Genomic DNA, 18,594 nt, shown 5'->3' on the forward strand with positions numbered 1-18,594 from the left:
TTGCACATCTGTAGTATTTACTGTACTGTGATTAAAACAAGTCCAAAACAACCTAAAACTATGGATCTTGACACAATTTTCAGAGTGACTCGATATGGATAAAACACTATTTTATGAGTGAAACGAATGTGCTTGTTGTATTTTCCGAGACTTTTCTAACATTATGACTCTTCAATCTGTATGATGTAAACTTGTGTTCATTAATTATACAGTGGACCTGTCACGTAAGAGCGCTGTCACAAGCGTCTTTGAATGAGACGCACATAATCACACAAACCACCTCTGTTCTTGTAGTCTGGCAGAGATTAGGGTTTGCATTGTGTATTTTGTTGTTTAATGTTCTTTAAACACTGTTTATCACTTTATTTTGGTTTAATGTATTATCACAGCTGTTTGAAGATCATTATTCTCTCTCTGTTAGTGAGTCATCAGGATTACCGTAAACACTTATAAATGGGCACCCTGCAATTTATGCAAGTGTATTTTCATTTATTTCTCATTAAAAAACTGTAATATAGGCACATTTAAACTGGTTCATGTTACAACTGCCAAACCTTAAATATAAGCCGAAGTCCAAATTCCAAGCTTTTAAATGAATTATTTTTCAAATGAGAAGCTTATAATGAATTGGATTAAAAGGATTAAAAATTAAAACTTTTTTTTGAGCTGTGAATTATCTGTTGTGGGTATCGGCCCAGAAATTCCATATCGGTACATCCCTATTATCAAGATATCCTACAGGATAATGTCAGGATGGCTTGGAAGTTGGGTGATGCAGCAGGACAATGACCCTAAACATTGAAGTGAATCCACTACAGAATGGTTTAATTTTTTTTATATAGAAAATCCACCTTTGGTGTGTCCCAGTCAGAGCCCAGACCTTAACCCAATAGATAGGGATGCACCAATACCACTTTTTCTCTTCCGATTCCGATATCGGAAATCTCTGTATCAGCCGATACTGATCTGATTCCAGTGTTGTTTTTAGCATAATCAGTTTAGAATATCTTTACATTATTGTGTGGAAGTAATTGGGAGTACTCTTTAATATGTAAAGAAACACAAACCTCTAACTACACATTATTTCAATATAAAAATATAGCTTAATAAGAAACACTTTATTATTAACTAGTTTACTGGATAATGTGGCAGCAAAATTAACAGTCATTCCAGTACAAGTCATCAGTAGGAAACAATAATTTTTTTTCCTCTACAAAATTTAAACAAGACTTTAAAGGATTCAGATTTCTTTTTTTGTTCAATTTAGTTATAAGATATCAGCTCACTTTTCATTCACAGTTATTTTTTGGAACTCATTCAACTTAAATATTATGATAACAAATAATAATATATAATAATAATATATATTAATATATCTCAATCGTGCACCTTTTAACTTTTAAACCCTCATGCTTTTATTTTGACATTCTGAACTCTCCAGGAAGTCCTGTATGTGTCTGTTTGTAGGCTAGTTCACAGTAGTTTAATTTGCATCTTATTCAAATAATGGAGGAAAAAAAAAGAAGAAAAAAAGCCCCTCCAGAGCCATTCTAAATGCATATTATATGTGAACTGAACTTTTGAGCATCTACATCTGAGATGTTATTCATGAGTAGTGCTCAAATGTTGCACACTGTGTGAATGCTAAAAATAGCTGCGAGTGTTTTGTAAACAGAGAAGTGCCATTCACTAACTAACATGCTGGAGCTGCACGTGCATTTTTATATATTTACTTATGAAACACAGCCTTTTGTGATTCACAGAGCTATTGCACGTCTTCAAGTGGCTTTGAATAAAATGCATGAGTCATATGAACTACTTTAATTGTTTTAATGGTTCTTTCATGTCATTTTTTGAGCTTGACGGTAACGAACATGACTAGCACACAGTATCGGATTTGGATCGGGGTCGTCGGACCGATACCCGATCCGTCTAAAAGCTTCAATATTGGAGCCAATACCAATCCAGGTATCAGATCGGTGCATCCCTACCAATACAGATGCTGTGGAATGACCTCAAGAGAGCCGGTCACACCAGACATCTTAAGAATATGTCTGAGCTGATGCAGTTCTGAATGGAAGAATGGTCCAAAATTCCTCCTGAACGTTGTCCAGGTTTAATCCGCAGCTTGGTTGAAACACTTGGTTGAAATTATTGCTGCCAAAGGAGGATCGACCAGTTATGAAATCCAAGGGTTCACTTACTTTTTCCACATGACTGTGAATGTTTAATGGCATGTGTTCAATAAAGACATGAAAGATTACATTTTTTTTTTTTTACTGTAATATATAATATATAATTTCTTATCTGTACTGATTTGATTTTGGGAGGAAATATGACCCGGATATGTTTAAATGAGATTCAATTAGTGAAATGTGAAAAATTATATTAATGGATTAATTTTAATTGATAATGTAACGTTTAATTCTTAAAGTATGGCAGTTTTAAATGAAAGGGTATCTTATTTTTTTGGAGCTTTTGATGAGTTTATTAATCAAAACTATAGGCGGAAAAGCTTTTTTAAGCAAATTTCAAATCCTCAAATTTTTAATGCAGATAATTTACAAATCTCCTATATACATCTGAATACTGCCCTACTATGTAAGAGATTATTTAATCATTCTGTGTGACTGTTTTACAGATGAGGACATGACTTCAGCAGACGAGGCCCTGCATGCTTCTGTTCTCATTAGCAAGCAGCACGCAGACAAATGTCTTGTGCATGTTCTGTCCATGGGCTCAAAAGCTCTGATGCTCCAGGTGTGGATGAACATCTCTACTAGAGCCTTTATCTTCAGGTGAGTGCCATGGCAAATACTTGCATTAAGTAGTGCATTTAATAATTTTTTTGTTGTTTTATATAAACAATAAGGTACTGTTTATTTCTGTAGGTATAAAAACTTTTTTAAAAGTCAACATGAAATCAAAATGGTACTTTCTTTAAAAAATATTCAGTTTAATATGATAAATTAAGCTCAATTGACAACATTTGTGGCATAACGTTGATTACCACAAAAATGTATATCGACTTATCCCTCCTTAGCTTTAAAAAAAGCTAATTCTGTGTTACAGTGAGACACTTACAATGGAAGTCAATGGGGCCAATATGTAAATGTTAAAATACTCACTCTTTCAAAAGTATAGGCACAAGATGTAAACAATATGTGTGTTAACATGATTTTAGTATGATACAAATACTTACGTACTAACCGCATCTGTGTAAAGTTACAGCCAATTTTACAACTGCCTTGCTATGAAGTACTATTACACCGTAAACCCTGAAATGACCATAAAAACACTGATGTAAACAACTTTACAGCTCATATAATACACAAGTTTTATCAGAAGATTTAAAGGTACTGTAAGTAATTTTAGCCTTCCACAAGACTGAGCTGTTGATTTAGCCATGCCTCTTTCCAAATCACTGCACCGATACCGTTGAGACCAACACGAAGCATGTTCCCACGTTGTCAAACACAACAGTAGCGAAATAGCACCCTCAACTGGCAAATTATAAATCATAATATGACATTAAGCCTCAATAATCTGCTGCAACTACAACAATATTAGAACATGCAATATAATTGACAGGCAGAAAGCGCCTCGGACGCCGTTTGATTGGCTACAGAACGAATGTCTGTGGACACTTTTTATTAGATTTTTACAGAGATTATAATTGTCACAGTGATCGGTGTGATATCTCAGGGCTTTCAGGGAGTAGGATTATGTTTTGCATAACTTCCCGTGAAAAACAATCACTTACAGCACCTTTAATGTAAGTGCTTTTATAATTATGGAATGGTGGTGGCATAGTGGGCTTAAGCACAGAACTGGTAAGCAGAAGGTTGCCGGTTCGATCCCCACAGCCATTGTATGCTTGAGCAAGGCACTTAACTCCTGGTTCCTCAGGGGGGATTGTCCCTATATTAAGTGCACCGTAAGTGAGCATCTGCCAAATGCATAAATGCAAATGCTAGTGTCTCACTGTAATCCTTTTTTGCATATGTTGTCGATTGAGCTAAACTTTTGAACCATTGAACCTTTAGTATTACTTTATTACATGTTCTTGTTCCTATTGTGAATGATTCATTGGTGCATGTTATTCCAAAGGCATGTTTTTGTCTTTGTGATCTTTTATCAAAATGTAGTTAATTACTCTACCTTTGAAATGATTTTCCTTTTCACCAAAACTAAAGTTAAATGAGTTGTGAATGCCATTTCATGTTGACTAAGTGGAGAAAATACTAAGAATACATGCATTAATCTTGTTGTTTATCAATGCTAAATAACAATGTGCCTCCTGGATTTTATAATTCAGGATCTGCATCGATCCGAATGATGAGATGAAGGCGGGTCTGCTCGCCCAGGCGGAGTCTGCGGAGGGTGTGCTGACTGCAGGCAGATGGCAGCACTTGGCTCTCACATACACACAGCAGCCTGAGGGCAAGAAGAACATTCACGGTCAGCTGACCCTCTGGGTGTGCGGCATTAGGTTGGTCCACAATGACTATTTCAAACGTTTAGTTGACGATTTAAATTGATTTGTATGTATTACTTTACAAAGTTTATCTGTGCATTTGTATTTTTGATAAATGCATCATGGGTTATCCAGGTTCAGTACAAGGTAACTACAAGTTACAACTCAACCCTCATTTCTTGGAGACGTTGCGGTCACAGTAAGAGACTAACAATGAAAGTGAATGGGGCCAGTAAGGCTGGGCGATTTACAAGAAATATTTTCACGACATTCCGATTACATCATCAACCCATTGCTGAGATATCAGTGAATATTTTTTATTTAAAATAAGTAAATGAATTTATTAAAACATTAAATAATTAAACCAAAGGTATTGCTAAATTCAAAATGCTCTTCAAACAAAAACTAAAAAGCAATTCAAATAATGAAATAGTCCAAAATAAACATTTACCAACTCTTTCTTCACCGGCCCCATTCGCTGTCACGCAAATATCCGTCTACAAAACAGGTGGGAAAATTACTAATAGAAATTAAGATTTAAAGACCATTATAAATGTAAATTCACAATAATGATGATAATAATAATAATAATAATAATGGAAATTAAAATAAAGCATTGCCTCTAGAAAGTTAAACACAACCCACATAATTTGTACTTTCATAAAATAGCTACAACTGTTTGTTTACTTCACTTAGCCTACGCTAAAACGAATATAAAACACAAGTTTTCCTATCCACCTTATTTTGCAATGCGGAAGTAAGCAGCGGCTGCATTTCCGGCGAATTTGTAAAAGTTCTGCGGTTATTGACCGCAATGTAAATAGAAGGATAATAATACCACAATTTGGTGATATAAGTTTATAAACTATCACACAACCACAGGATGTACAGCAGAATGATGGCCTAATGTTGAATCATTTTCTAACGTCAGCCTTTATAGGAAGAGTAAGTAAATTATTCACTTGCTGCTGTGTGTTGTATTGAAGAGACGGTAATAAAATAGTCTTCTTACCGAGATTGTGATGATGCAGTGTGTCTTGTCTCAATGTAAACCTCCGTTCATATGTACCTGCATAACCACCGATGATGCCTTTATTTATTTATTTATTTCCAAAGGCGATGTTTCATAAGCCATACATTGCCAAGAAAGCGAGAATGCTCTCTGACAAGAACGGAGAGTAAAATGCATTTATTCATTTGCCAAGATGAAACAAGATACAGTTTTGGTGCAAAGAAAGTTAAAGCAGCATTTGCTCAGTGGCTTTCTTCTCTCTGCTGGTTGTGTAAAGTTTGTGAAGGCGTGTCAGACACGCTGTTTGGACTGTCCTGTCAGCGCCTGATCTCTCATTCATTCTGACTGTGCAACAGTGTGGTAAAACGACCATGTGATATGTGACATATGGCAAAACTATATGCATTCAGAACCAATGAGCTTATGAAAATCATAAATAATGATGATAATATGATGACATATATTGGCAGCCTGTAATATAAAGCAGCATAATGTAGTATTTGTGTATAGCTAAAATAGCTGGAAGTAAAAGCATTTCTTGTCATGCATCAATATGAGACATCTTACTGGTTGCTAATTTCACACACTGGGCTACTGCTTAATATATTTGGGGACTTGTCATTTCCTGTTATTGTTGATCATCATCGTCTGTTAGTAAGTGTCACAATCGGCATCTGTCAGATATTGTCAATATCCATTTACATAGTTCTCTTGCCCAGCTACATAAACGCTAAAATTCACACTGTTTCAAAAGTATAGCTGTATGTGACTTGAGCATGTTTTCGTGAGAAATTACCCACATTGTCTATATGGAAATGCTTCATAACATCAGTTAAGTTGCAGGAATATAGTATTTTAATCAATTCTACCTTGTGCCACATACAGGAAGTGCGACGTCTCGTTAGACTTCGCTCTGCCGAGGAAGTCCAGTCTGTCATCTGACTCTAATAAAACGTACTGTATGCTGGGACACCATCAGCCCCCCTCAGAGGAGCTGCACACTCCCAGTGCACGCTGGAACATGGGCACCCTGCTGCTCTTTAATGGTATGAAGACACGTTTAATAAGATCTTCCCTTTTGACTTGGGTCAGTAAGCAACCACCAGAAAACACCTTAGCAACAGCATTGTAATGCCCTGGCAACCACATAAATCTGAGTTTTGCATGTGCAAGCATCACTCTCATTTCCTATAAAAAAAGGTAAAAGTCTAGTTCAATGTTGCGTTTGAACACATTATTTGTTTACACTTTTATTGTTCTGTTGTTATTGGTAACGTGGAATTCTCTGTTGCTGGAAGTTGCTGTTCGTGAGTGCCGAATTCTCTAAATTCCCGCTGGACAACGTGCTCTTCTTAACAGAATGGCTGTTCTTTTGGCATTAATCAGTCATGAATGTCCGCAGTCCAGCCGTTCCCAGCCTGTGAAATGCTCTAATGTGGTTAGGAAGTCTAGTTGCTAGTTTCCACAATGTTTATCACTCAAAATATCTTTCCATGTGTTCAATTTAATCATTTTCATTTATAGGCACTATGACAATACAACCCCAATTCTTCTAATAACACTTATTAGTGGTTTGAGTATTTCTGGGATTTTCACACAAACCGGTCTCTATAATTTACACTGAATGGTGCCAAAAACTAAAAACAGCCAGTGAACGTCAGTTCTGTCTTGTTGATGAGAGGGGTCAACAGAGATTGGTCAGACTGGCTTGAACTGACAAAGTCTACGGTAACTCAGATAACTGCTCTGTACAATTGTGGTGAGAAAAATATAATCTCTGAATGCTATATTGAGATGCAGGTTGGTGCTGTTTTGGCAGCACAAGGGGCACCTTCACAATATTAGGCAGGTGGTTTTAATGTTGTGGCTGTTCTGTGTACATTTCCCAAGATATTGCAATAAGATATTTTTGTCAACTTCTTTTTTTTTAGTAATTCCGACAGGTTTTGTACTCCTTATTTATTTATTTTTTTACATATTTTAAAAATATATATTTTTTATTGATTGAAGGATTCATTGAACTGAGGTCATATTAAAAATAATAATAATTAAATAATAAATGAATAACCACTTGCTTGAGCTTATAATCTGGAATGTACGATGCATATAGCCTAAATAATTTTTTATTTGCTGACAAATAAGAACTATTTTGTTCTCATAATTTGCAAATTTGTTTTCTCAACAATTATATTCAGATTTAGTAAAAGCATAAGATAGAAAGATGAGAGATGTGTTATATACCGTTGGAAAGATCTTAATTAGTCGAATGCAAAGAGCAAATTTGTTTCACTCAGAGGCCAAACTTCAGTGAGACACATAAATAAATAAACAAACAGGAGTGTCTTTTGTCAAGTTTTTTCTTAATACTTCCTGAAACATACATATAATATTGTAAAGGGATTAATGGAAAGGAGGAGGTGAGAACCGGCTTGACAATATAAATAATAGATTAATAATAAACTGAACCAAAAAAACAAACACACACACACGGGTGTCGGGCAGCTGCCCATAAATCTCTCTCTCTGTCGCACTGCTGTCTCCGGTTGGCCCTTATCCCTCTCGGAGGCTTGATTAGCCTGATTAGGGGCCGGGTGCATAGCATCATGCCCCGCCCTCCGCCCTGCCACAAGACAATGACACATCGTTAACTTAGAGCAGACTATCTCGATTCAAATGAGCCCAAACACAGCATAATATGAAAAATAGTTCTTGAATATTCCTCAAAGATTGTACATGGAAAGACGATGCACAACATACGTCTTTCATGTGTGTGTGTGTGTGTGTGTGTGTGTGTGTGTGTGTGTGTCCGTGTCCATGTCCGAGGATCCACATATGTGCTCCTCTTAAGGATTGGGATGCTCCTGGACACGTACTGTTTGTGTATTTTGTAGTCTAATCAATTAATTTCCAATGGACAGTCATTTTTGACTGGGAACACAACAAGTGTAATTAAGTCAAATAAAACCAAATAAATGTCAAGAAAATAGTCCAGATTGTTTTGTGTTTTCAGATACCATATGTGAACATAGTCAAGGAATTTTATTCCAGTTGGATTAAGAAAAATTTACATTGAGTATTTACATTGAAAAACTGCTCCGGTTGTTATAGGCTCCAGAATTGACACTGAAGAGGCATTTTACCTGTATGCCAGCGGCCCTGACCTCACCTCCATTATGCCCTGCAAATATGGGAAGCCCCATGGGACACTGTCCAAGTATGTGACACAGGAGGGACTTCAGTGTGAGCAGATACGTGAACTCCTCATGAGAAACACTGAAGTGGACATCTCACCTCTAATTGTAAGTCTTTCTATTTATTTTAGCTTTAAAAACCTATTGACTTGTGTGAACAATTGCAAATGAATTTGACAATTGCATGCATCACTGCCATTGAAAAGCAGGCAGAACGATTTGTCAGTTTGTGCATAATTTCTTGCTTGCCTAAGATCTCATTAGTCTTATACACTAACGTGTTAAAAAGCACAAGTGCTTGTATTTGACATAGTTATGTGCTGTTTGTACTGTATGCTAATGCATTAGATACACTGTAATTAGTCACTTAACTGCAAACCTTCACCCCTCACAATGACACGACTGTTTTTACTGTATTTTCTCTGACAATAACTCATCAAGTGTGCTTTATTTTTAAATGAAATTTGTATGCTCAGAGTTTGTTTAAAATGCCCAATCCTACACGTTTATTGTATTTAATATATTTAATAAGTCTACTTATAATGTTAGTCATGGTTTTTTGCACCAAATGTAGTTTTGACCATTTTCCACTCTGACCTTTAGAATTTAAGTCAACGTATTTTCACAATGCTAAATAGCTTTTTGACTTTTGGTTAACATTATCCAAAATTGACGTCAACAAAAATTCAAAATGTTTCAGAGGAAGAAAAATGCAATAGATTTTCTTTAAAGATTACAAAGAATCTTTTTTATTTTATTTATCCATTTATTGAATGACATGCACTGATGAATCGGACACAATAAATAAATGCATTTTTTTTATTTTTTTATTTGTTATTAATCGCACTGAATTAACGCATTCAATCGTCAGCCCTTATATATATATATATATATATTATTAATTACTGGAAATTAATTTGTCAAAAAGTGTGCAATTTGTTTCAATAAATGTTCTGAATGGTCTAGGAAAGAAGTTTGTCATTGCGATCATTAGATTTCTGTATAGTACTTAAAATCCTTTTTTCAAACAAGCCATCTTAAATATTTTTGAAATATACACTACTAGAGTTGTCTTCTGTTTAACTTTGCCTTTATCCCATTGTGTGCATGTGTGTTTGACAGGAGAGTTTAGCAGTTGTTTATACTCCCAGAACCCCATCTCTCTACACAATATATGAGCCGGTGATCCGTCTGAAGGGTCAGGCCAAGACAGCGGTTGTCTCCCAGAGACCCTTCAGTGCTAAAGAGATCCAGAGCTCAGTACTGGAGCCTCAGTTTCTCAGAACCATGATGGCCTGCCAGGCTTTCGGCCTACACAGCGTGCTGCACAAGATCGGAGGCACTGGCGCGTTTGTCTTCCTGTTTGCTCGGGTATGTTTGTCACCAGTATAGACCGGGAATGAAATCTCAAGTCACACCGTTTCAGACAGTGGCTTATTGCTTTATCACACTTCTCTTAAACATAGAAATGGGACGTTTCCCAAACAAGTCAAGATAAGGAAGAGTGCTATTTTGTCTTCCATTGAGTGCAACAGCTCCCGCCCACTTTTTCAGTGATCGTGGTTTAGGTTTATCTGAATTGTATTAAACTGAATGTATTAAAAATACATCATAGGACATTTGTAATGTATTTCTGAAAAATGTATAAGACATGGAAAAAATGTATTGTCACGTCATTGATCCACAAACTGTTGTTATCCATGTTTCTTTGCAAGTTCTGGAGTTACTCCTGTATTTGGAGAATTCACTGCCACATTTAAATGCAGTTTTCACTCCCAAAACTTTATAGGGTGTAAATAGCGACTTATAAAGTCTTAAGTTTGATTTTGATTCGCTCTCTTTTTTCTCATTCTCTCTTGTAGGCGGTGGAGGTGAGCGATTGCGAGCAGACTCAAGCTCTGGCCCTGCAGGTGTTGCTTTCTCTGGTTAAACACAACCAGCATCGCACACAAGAGATGGAGTGTTACCACGGTTACTCCATGATTCACCAGGTGCTCATCAAACCCAAGTGCAGTGTGGGATATCACATTCTGAAGGTGAGTTTTAGCATATCAAATATCATAAGCAAAAAAAACTAAGAATGTAAATTTTTATGACAAATGTATGACTTGTATTTCAATCTTTATACTGACACCAGCACCACATTACAGTATGTTTGCGCTGTAGTACTGAACAGCACAGCTTGCTGGTTATCACCGTAAATATAGTCTGACAGTGACAGCAGAGGCTCTTCAGTTCCTCTCTCAGTATATTCTTGCTTTTTATTAAAAATACATCTGATTAATCCCCATAAACTCTGTCCACTGGACTCACTCATTCTGGTTCCAATAAACAATTGCACTTAATGATTCAATAAATGGCCCTAATTACAGTATGTGCTAACCAAAAATAATGCTATTTTATACCAATATTATACAGCAAACTCTACATTTCCAATACATATGCTATAACTACATGTTGTCATACGAGTAGAACAATTACAGCAATTGAATTCTCACAGGCCTTAAATATGAAGTGTGTAATTGCAGCTCCACTAGCATCACCAAATAACATTGCATCTTATACCAGTAATTGTTTCCCCAACACCTTCCTGTCTTTCACTAGTCAGACTAACAGCTTTGAATTTTACAGCCATATTTTTATGTTAACTTTGGGGGAAAAGCTTGGGGAATAATCAGAGGATGAAGAAACTAATAGATGGGTTTATTCTTAAACTGTCTTCTTTACTTCAACATCTACAGGATGCAAAGATACTTTCACACCCAAGTTTCACTTCACATACCTCAAATAAAACATGACATCCGTAGAGGAATTGTATACATTTTAAACCCTCCATTTTTCAAACATAATGAAACCCAACAATCAATTTGTATTGATGTGAGTTCTTTGCATCACAACTCACTTTCACAAAATTCAGTTTGACTCACAGTGGAGCAATAACAAGACTATCTGAAACATTATTAAAACTTTATAGAAGTATCAAAGGCCTCAGACTGACAGAAGTGGGGCATGCTGAGTGATAATGTGTATATTTAGTTGATACTTCAGGGATTTCTCCTGCTTTAGAGGGTAATTGAACTTGGATTTAGTTTTTTTCATGTCCTTTAACAAAGATTAACAGCATGAATGGTGCAGAAATTACAGATTTATTATAATATATTGTGTGTTTGTGTGTGATAGACATTGTTGGATGGCTGTTGCAGTGGCTCTATCCTGACGCTCGGAGAGGATGGTCAGTTTCATCTGGATACTGAATCTACTGCAGTAGTACAAGACCTCAGACTGCTGTCTGAAATACTGCTGGACTGGAAGATATGGGCCAAAGCTCAGGTACACGCACTAACAGAAGGGGTTGATCTTTTTGTCACATAAAGCTCTGCAGATTTCCACAGAAATCATGCTGCTTTAACATCAGGTCAGAATAATTTTGTTTCTTCAATTTCTGGCAATTTCATGTCCCAGAGGTTGATTTTTTTTTTTTTGTCATATCAAGGTCACATTAGATATTTTTACCAGGCTGACAGCATTTATTTTTGGTACTTTTCAAATGCCTGTTATGTATAGATTAACTGTTTTAGCCTTGTCCAAGACTTTCAATATTAAACTATAAAAATACTATTTATTACATGTTTAAAACAACGATAAGCTAAACAAAGAGTGAAGTAAACATAAACCATTTACAGCACATTCAGAAAGTATTCAGACCCCTTCATTTATTTTTAAATTTTGTTATGTTGCAGCCTTATGCTAAAATGCTTTAAATTATAATTTTTTTCCACATCAATCTACACTCCATACCCCATAACGACAAAGCAAAAACCAGATTTTTGATAACTTTGAAAATGTATAAAAAAATTACATTGAAATATCACATTAACGTAAGTATTCAGACCCTTTGCTATAACACTTGAAATTCAGTTCAGGTGCATCCCATTTCTCTGGATCATCTTTATGATGTTTCTACACTTTCATTGGACCCTACCTGTGGCAAATTCAATTGATTGGACATGATTTGGAGAGGCAAACACCTGTCTATATAAGGTCTCACAGCTGAAAATGCATATCAGAGCAAAAACCAAGCCATGAGGTCAAATGAACTGCCTGCAGAGCTCAGAGACAGGATTGTGTGGAGGCACAGATCTGGGGAAGGATAAAAAAAAAGAAAAAAGAATTGGCTGTATTGAAGGTTCCCAAGAGGACATTGGCCCCCATAATTCTTAAATAGAAGAAGTTTGGAACAACCAGGACTCTTCCTAGAACTGTCCGCCTGGCCAAACTGTGTAATCAGGGATGAAGGTCCTTTGTAAGAGAGGTGACCAAGAACCTGATGGTCACTCTGGTTGAGCTCCAGAGATCATGTGAGGAGATGGGAGAAACTTGCAGAAGGATGACCATCACTGCAACACTCCACCGATCTGGGCTTTATGGCAATGTAGCCAGACGGAAGCCTCTCCTCAGTGTAAGGCACATAAAAATGCACCTAATGGACTCTCAGATTGTGAGAAACAAGATCTTTGGTCTGATAAAACGAAGATTGAACTGTTTGGCAATTCCAAGCATCATGTCTGAAGGAAACCAGGCACTGCTCGTCACCTGTGCAATACCATTACAATAGTGAAGCATGATGGTGGTAGCATCATGCTGTGGGGGTTTTTTTCAGCAGCAGGGACTGGGGGACTGGTCAGGGTTGCAGGAAAGCTGAATCCAGCAAAATACAGAAATATCCTGAAAACCTGCTCCAGAGCACACAGGACATCAGACTGGGCTGAAGGTTCACCTTCCAACAGGACAATGACCCTAAGCACAAGCCAAGACAATGCAAGTGTGGCTTAGGGACAGTTCTGTGAATGTCCAGCTAGAGCCTGGACTTGAACCCAATCGAACATCTCTGGAGAGACCTGAAAATGTCTGTCCACTGACGGTCCCCATCCAAGCTGACAGAGCTTGAGAGGATCTGCAGAGAAGAATGGCAGAAAATCCACCAAATTTCCACCACACCAAACAGTTTTGCCCCAAATAAATTTTTTCAAACGTTAGTGTACTTGTTAGCCTAGTGGACAAAAGTGTTAGTGCATGCTTGAGATGAAATATGAGATACAAACAAAGAAAAATCAATGGAAATATCGCTTTTTATTGGCAGTCATTTACAAACAAGTGGTAATTTTCCCATCAGCATCATTTCATAAACACAAAACAGATTTTGAGATGTGCTGGAAATGACGCTGTCATGACAAATCTCCTGTGAAACATGTACATACACTGTTGGACATTGTTAGGAGACAAATTGAACTAGTAAGAGTTGAAAAAAATTTTATTGAGACTTTACTGTCTAGAAGTCCACAGTGCCAAAAGTGACGTAAGTTTCCGGCTAGTAAAAAAGACTGAATAGAATATTCGAGTTTTCATATTATTTTATTATTATTATTTGATTTGTATCAAGAATAGTAGTAGTAATTCTTTATTGTTTCTTCAAAGGGCATTTTCTGTTGCAGCATCTGATGACAAACACATACAATACAAAAAAACAATATGAAAACTAAAAAACGAACAAGACAGACAAACTACAACTTGAAAATAAAAATATAGTAATATAGCACCATATAACGACCATTATATAAATCACTTTCTAACTTATGCGGGTGGCTGTGGCTCAGGTGGAATAGCGGGTCGGCCACTAATCGCAGGGTTGGTGGTTTGATTCCCAGCCCACATGACGACGTGTCCTTGTGCAAGACACTGAACCCCAAGTTGCTCCCAATATAAGGCTATCACCTTGAATGGCAGCTCTGCCGTCATTGGTGTGTGTGTGTGAATGGGTGAATGAGACGCAGTGTAAAGCGCTTTGAAAAGGTTAAAAAAGGCGCTCTATATGTGCAATCCATTTACCATTTATCCCCTACCTCAGATAAACATTAACAACTGACCCAGCATTTAGTAGAAAAGATCTTAAAGCTCTCGCAGTCCTAATCTTAGGAGCGCTGTATTGCCGACGTGAAGGATTTCAATTAAATTATTTCAATGAATTGAAATTAGCACAGAAAATATTAAATGTGTGCTGTTTCCATGTGAGAACGTCCACCATTCAAATACATCCAAACCTTACTGAGCATCTGTGTCTAACATTTATGATATATTGCATGTGTATTATAGTGTGGTGTGTGGGAGACACTACTCATGGCTCTAGAGATCCTCATCCGGGCGAATCATCCACAGCAGATGTTCAACATTCGTCAGCTTCTGAAGGCTCAGGTTGTCCATCGCTTTCTGCTCGCCTGCCAGGTGCTTCAGGTAAGAGCAGAGGTCATGACCTAAATCACCCCTCATGCACCTGTATACCTGTAAGAGATCTGAAAAGTGAATGATTGTCCAGCGAAATGTGGATTTTAAAATAAAATAAATTCAAGCATGTGAATATTACAATGACGTCATCGCATACAGCATCATCAGAGGTTCTTCATTCTTTTCGTAGGAGCATCGGGACGAGTACCTAACCTCCATCCCTCAAGAGGTCTGCCTGTCCTTTGTCAAAATCATCCAGGAGATTTTGGGTTCTCCTCCAGATCTGGACCTGCTGAGGCTGGTCTATAACTTCCTGTTGGCCGTGCACCCACCCACGAACACTTATGTGTGTCACACGCCCACCAGCTTCTACTTCTCTCTACACATTGGTGAGCATGGTTCCTGGAAAACTGTTGTTGTGATTTAAGAATGAGCGTCGCCACATTAATAAAATAGTTCCTCTTGTCGTTCCAAACCCATATGACTGTCTGTCTTCTGTGGAGCACAAAAAGAGATCTAGTCCACGTCTACACTTTTGGTTGTTTTTGGTCGGTGTGTTTTCTAATGTCATCATTTTCCAAAGTAGGCAGTAATGGTGAGGATTTTCAAAACACTCCATTTTCGGTGAGGAAAGCCCTGGTGTCATGTGAATGAGAGGCATAAAATGTGGCAAAATCGATGTGTTTTATTTAGCCGAAAACACATGAATGTGGAAGTAGCCTTAGACAGAATGTCAGAGTTTCAATAAATCTTCTGACGCCAACAAAAGCTTTGTGTCAGAATCGGACCAAAATATAACACACTATAGCTGGTTTGAATTAGAGCTGCTAGAAAGTTTATGACAAAAATCATAATTGTAGATTATTTTCCTAGATACTCTAATTGATTTATATAAAAATTCTCATTTTGGGTGGATCAAGTGCATGCTATATTGTTTATGTATGCTCATCTCTAAAGTCTACGCATAATCTTTCGCATTACTCCGTTTCATCACTGTTGTCATGTGTAAACAGGGCTTAATCTTTTTAGTTTTTGAGGTGGAGAGTGGGATGGGGTGTTGAAGAAATTTTACACGTATTTCTTTCCACAGATTGAACTGCTTGAGGCAGGCAGCACCGCTCTAGGTGAAAACAAGTTCTGATGTGTTACAGACTGGTCCACTTTTTTGCCATAACACCATTCCAAAACCCGTTCACACTGCAAGCCTTGGTGCTCAATTCGGATTTATTGCTCAGATCAGATTTTTTTTGTTTGTCTGTTCACATAATTTTTTGAATGTGATCAATATCAGATTCCAGTGTGAACTGGTCACGGCCCTGAACTGACCCGCATGCGCAAAAGAACAATAGCAAAGCATACAGCACGCTGTTATACGGAAGTAAACATGTAGGTCACTGAAGCGTTTATATGTTCATTAATAAGGTGATGTGAAGCCAGCGAATTCATAAGCAGGCGATAAGGATGATGAGGATGAGGAGAAAGAAAGCAACATTTTTAATTATGGCTTTTTGTGGAGCAATGGCTGCTTCTTCTGAACAGAGGGTGGTGTGTGGATGCGGAGTCGGAGCAATTCTTTGAATGGCAAATGTTTGGAATGACTCCCGCCAGTGCACTGAGCGCAGAATTGAGACTTTAGAGTGACATAAAAGTCGCATGAATTCCAATATGATTGTTCAGACTGAGGTCGCATTGCAAAAAATCAGACCTGTATCGGATTTATCGAAAAGATCAGATTCTATGTGGTTTGTGGTGTTCGCACTTTTATGATAAACAGATCTGGGTCACATATGAGCAAAGAAAATCAGATTTGGGCCACTTTTGCCTGCAGTCTGAACGTAGCCTTAGTTGCATGGGTGTTTCAGCAAACATGATTCTATACCTCGGGTCTTAAGCAACCTGGCACGTACATCTATCACAAATGGATCTTCAAAATGCCCAGATAGTGCCAAGTTTTAAAAAATATAATGGAAAATAATGGACAATTGGAAAATACTAGTATAGAATATATTTTTTTGATGTTTTGATGTCATATCTCAAAGAGATGATCACATCACAGAACACATCACAGAACAGGATTCATTACTTCCACTCTGTAATTTCATGAGATGCAACTGGCTATTTAGAGTCAGGAGTTGGCTAACCTGGCTTCCTATTAATGAAACGAGATTGTAGGTGTGGGTTAGAGCTACTCTGACTATACAAAGAACTGAAATATTTTGGGTTTGATATTCACAAGAAGCATCTGCTGATGTGGACCATGCCTTGCAAAAAAATCTCAGAAGACCTACAACCAAAAATAGTTGCTTTGCTTGAAGCTGGAAAAGGCTACAAAGTTATCTCAAAGAGCTTAGATATTCATCTGTCCACAGTTAGACAAATTGTGTTTAATCTGGATGATTAGTACTGTGGGTACTCTCCTTAAGGTGCGTACACACTGCCAGCTACATCGCGCGCGACAGCGACTCAATACCATTAATTTTCAATGCGAGCACAGCGACTTCCGGCGACACGAGCTGTGGCGACCGTTGGCGCTAGATGTGGGCGTGTCCGGCGACGCGACAAAGTTGAGAAGTTCAACTTTGGAGCGACTAACGGAAGCGACAGCCAATAGGAGAGACGACAGGAGAGCTCACGTGATCCTTCTCTCTCAGCTCCTGCAGTAAAGATGTACGAAAGGCTAATTCTTGCTGTTAGAAATTTCCCAGTGCTCTATGATATGTCTCTTCCCATGTACAAGGACATTTTTAAGAAAAATACTGCGTGGAAAGGTGTATCTGAGATCGCGGGGATTTTGTGGACCCAGACAGACCGGCATTTGCGTTTTCGCCGGAGATAAACAGCCGCTATGGCAAACAGCACGCCTTGTTTCTCATTCATCTTTGATATAAAGCATTTTATGTACTGATTCCATTTCTATTTAGTCTTTTCCCTCCAAAATGTTTGTTTTTAGTGGCAAGAAAAGTGATTCGCTGTCAACAGCAATGGAATGGCATCCGTGAATGTCATTTATAAACGTTACAAGGCAACCAGTAGTGAGAACACCCACTAGCGACTTCACCGCCAGCCACTGGCGACTTGCAGCGACAAAGTCGCTGGCAGTGTGTACGCACCTTTAGATGTGGCCGTCCAGCCAAGATGACTCAAAGGGTATGCCGCAGAATGCTCAATGAAGTTAAAAATAACCCTAGAGTGACAGCAAAAGACTTGAAGGGAATCATTGAGTCTACTATTTGTAAAACATTAAACGAGTATGGTGTTCATGGCAGGACACCACGAAGAAAGTCCAACATAAACATAGCTGTGCACCTGAAGTCTGCCAAAGACCACCTTGACACTCCACAACGCTACTGGGAAAAAGGGAAATTGACTCCAAACATTGAAATAAATGAATGGCTACAGAATGGCTTTTAAAAAAGAAAATCCATCTTTTGGAGTGGCCCAGTCAGAACCAGATCTTAACCCAATAGAGATGCTGTGAAATGACCACAAGAGAGCCGTTCACACCAGACATCCTAAGAATATGAGCTGAAGCAGTTCTGTAAGGAAGAATGATCCAAAATTCCTTCTGAAACAGAAACGCTTGTTTGAGGTTATTGCTGCCAAAGAAGGATCGGCCAGTTATTAAATCCATGGGT

General features: G+C 37.7%; 1 protein-coding gene across 1 annotated transcript in view; it reads left to right on the forward strand.

Moving 5' to 3' along the window:
• LOC127660628 (lysosomal-trafficking regulator-like) overlaps positions 1–18,594 on the forward strand; it is a 112,747-nt gene that overhangs the window by 51,442 nt on the left and 42,711 nt on the right. Inside the window, exons 14-22 of the mRNA XM_052150970.1 lie at positions 2,642–2,798; positions 4,319–4,492; positions 6,375–6,535; positions 8,598–8,788; positions 9,803–10,051; positions 10,543–10,716; positions 11,861–12,010; positions 14,831–14,968; positions 15,150–15,348. Coding sequence (XP_052006930.1) covers positions 2,642–2,798; positions 4,319–4,492; positions 6,375–6,535; positions 8,598–8,788; positions 9,803–10,051; positions 10,543–10,716; positions 11,861–12,010; positions 14,831–14,968; positions 15,150–15,348 — 1,593 coding nt within the window. The remainder of the gene's footprint in view (positions 1–2,641; positions 2,799–4,318; positions 4,493–6,374; positions 6,536–8,597; positions 8,789–9,802; positions 10,052–10,542; positions 10,717–11,860; positions 12,011–14,830; positions 14,969–15,149; positions 15,349–18,594) is intronic.

Source organism: Xyrauchen texanus, chromosome 20 (assembly GCF_025860055.1).
Source record: "Xyrauchen texanus isolate HMW12.3.18 chromosome 20, RBS_HiC_50CHRs, whole genome shotgun sequence".
Classification (NCBI taxonomy): Eukaryota; Metazoa; Chordata; class Actinopteri; order Cypriniformes; family Catostomidae; genus Xyrauchen; species Xyrauchen texanus.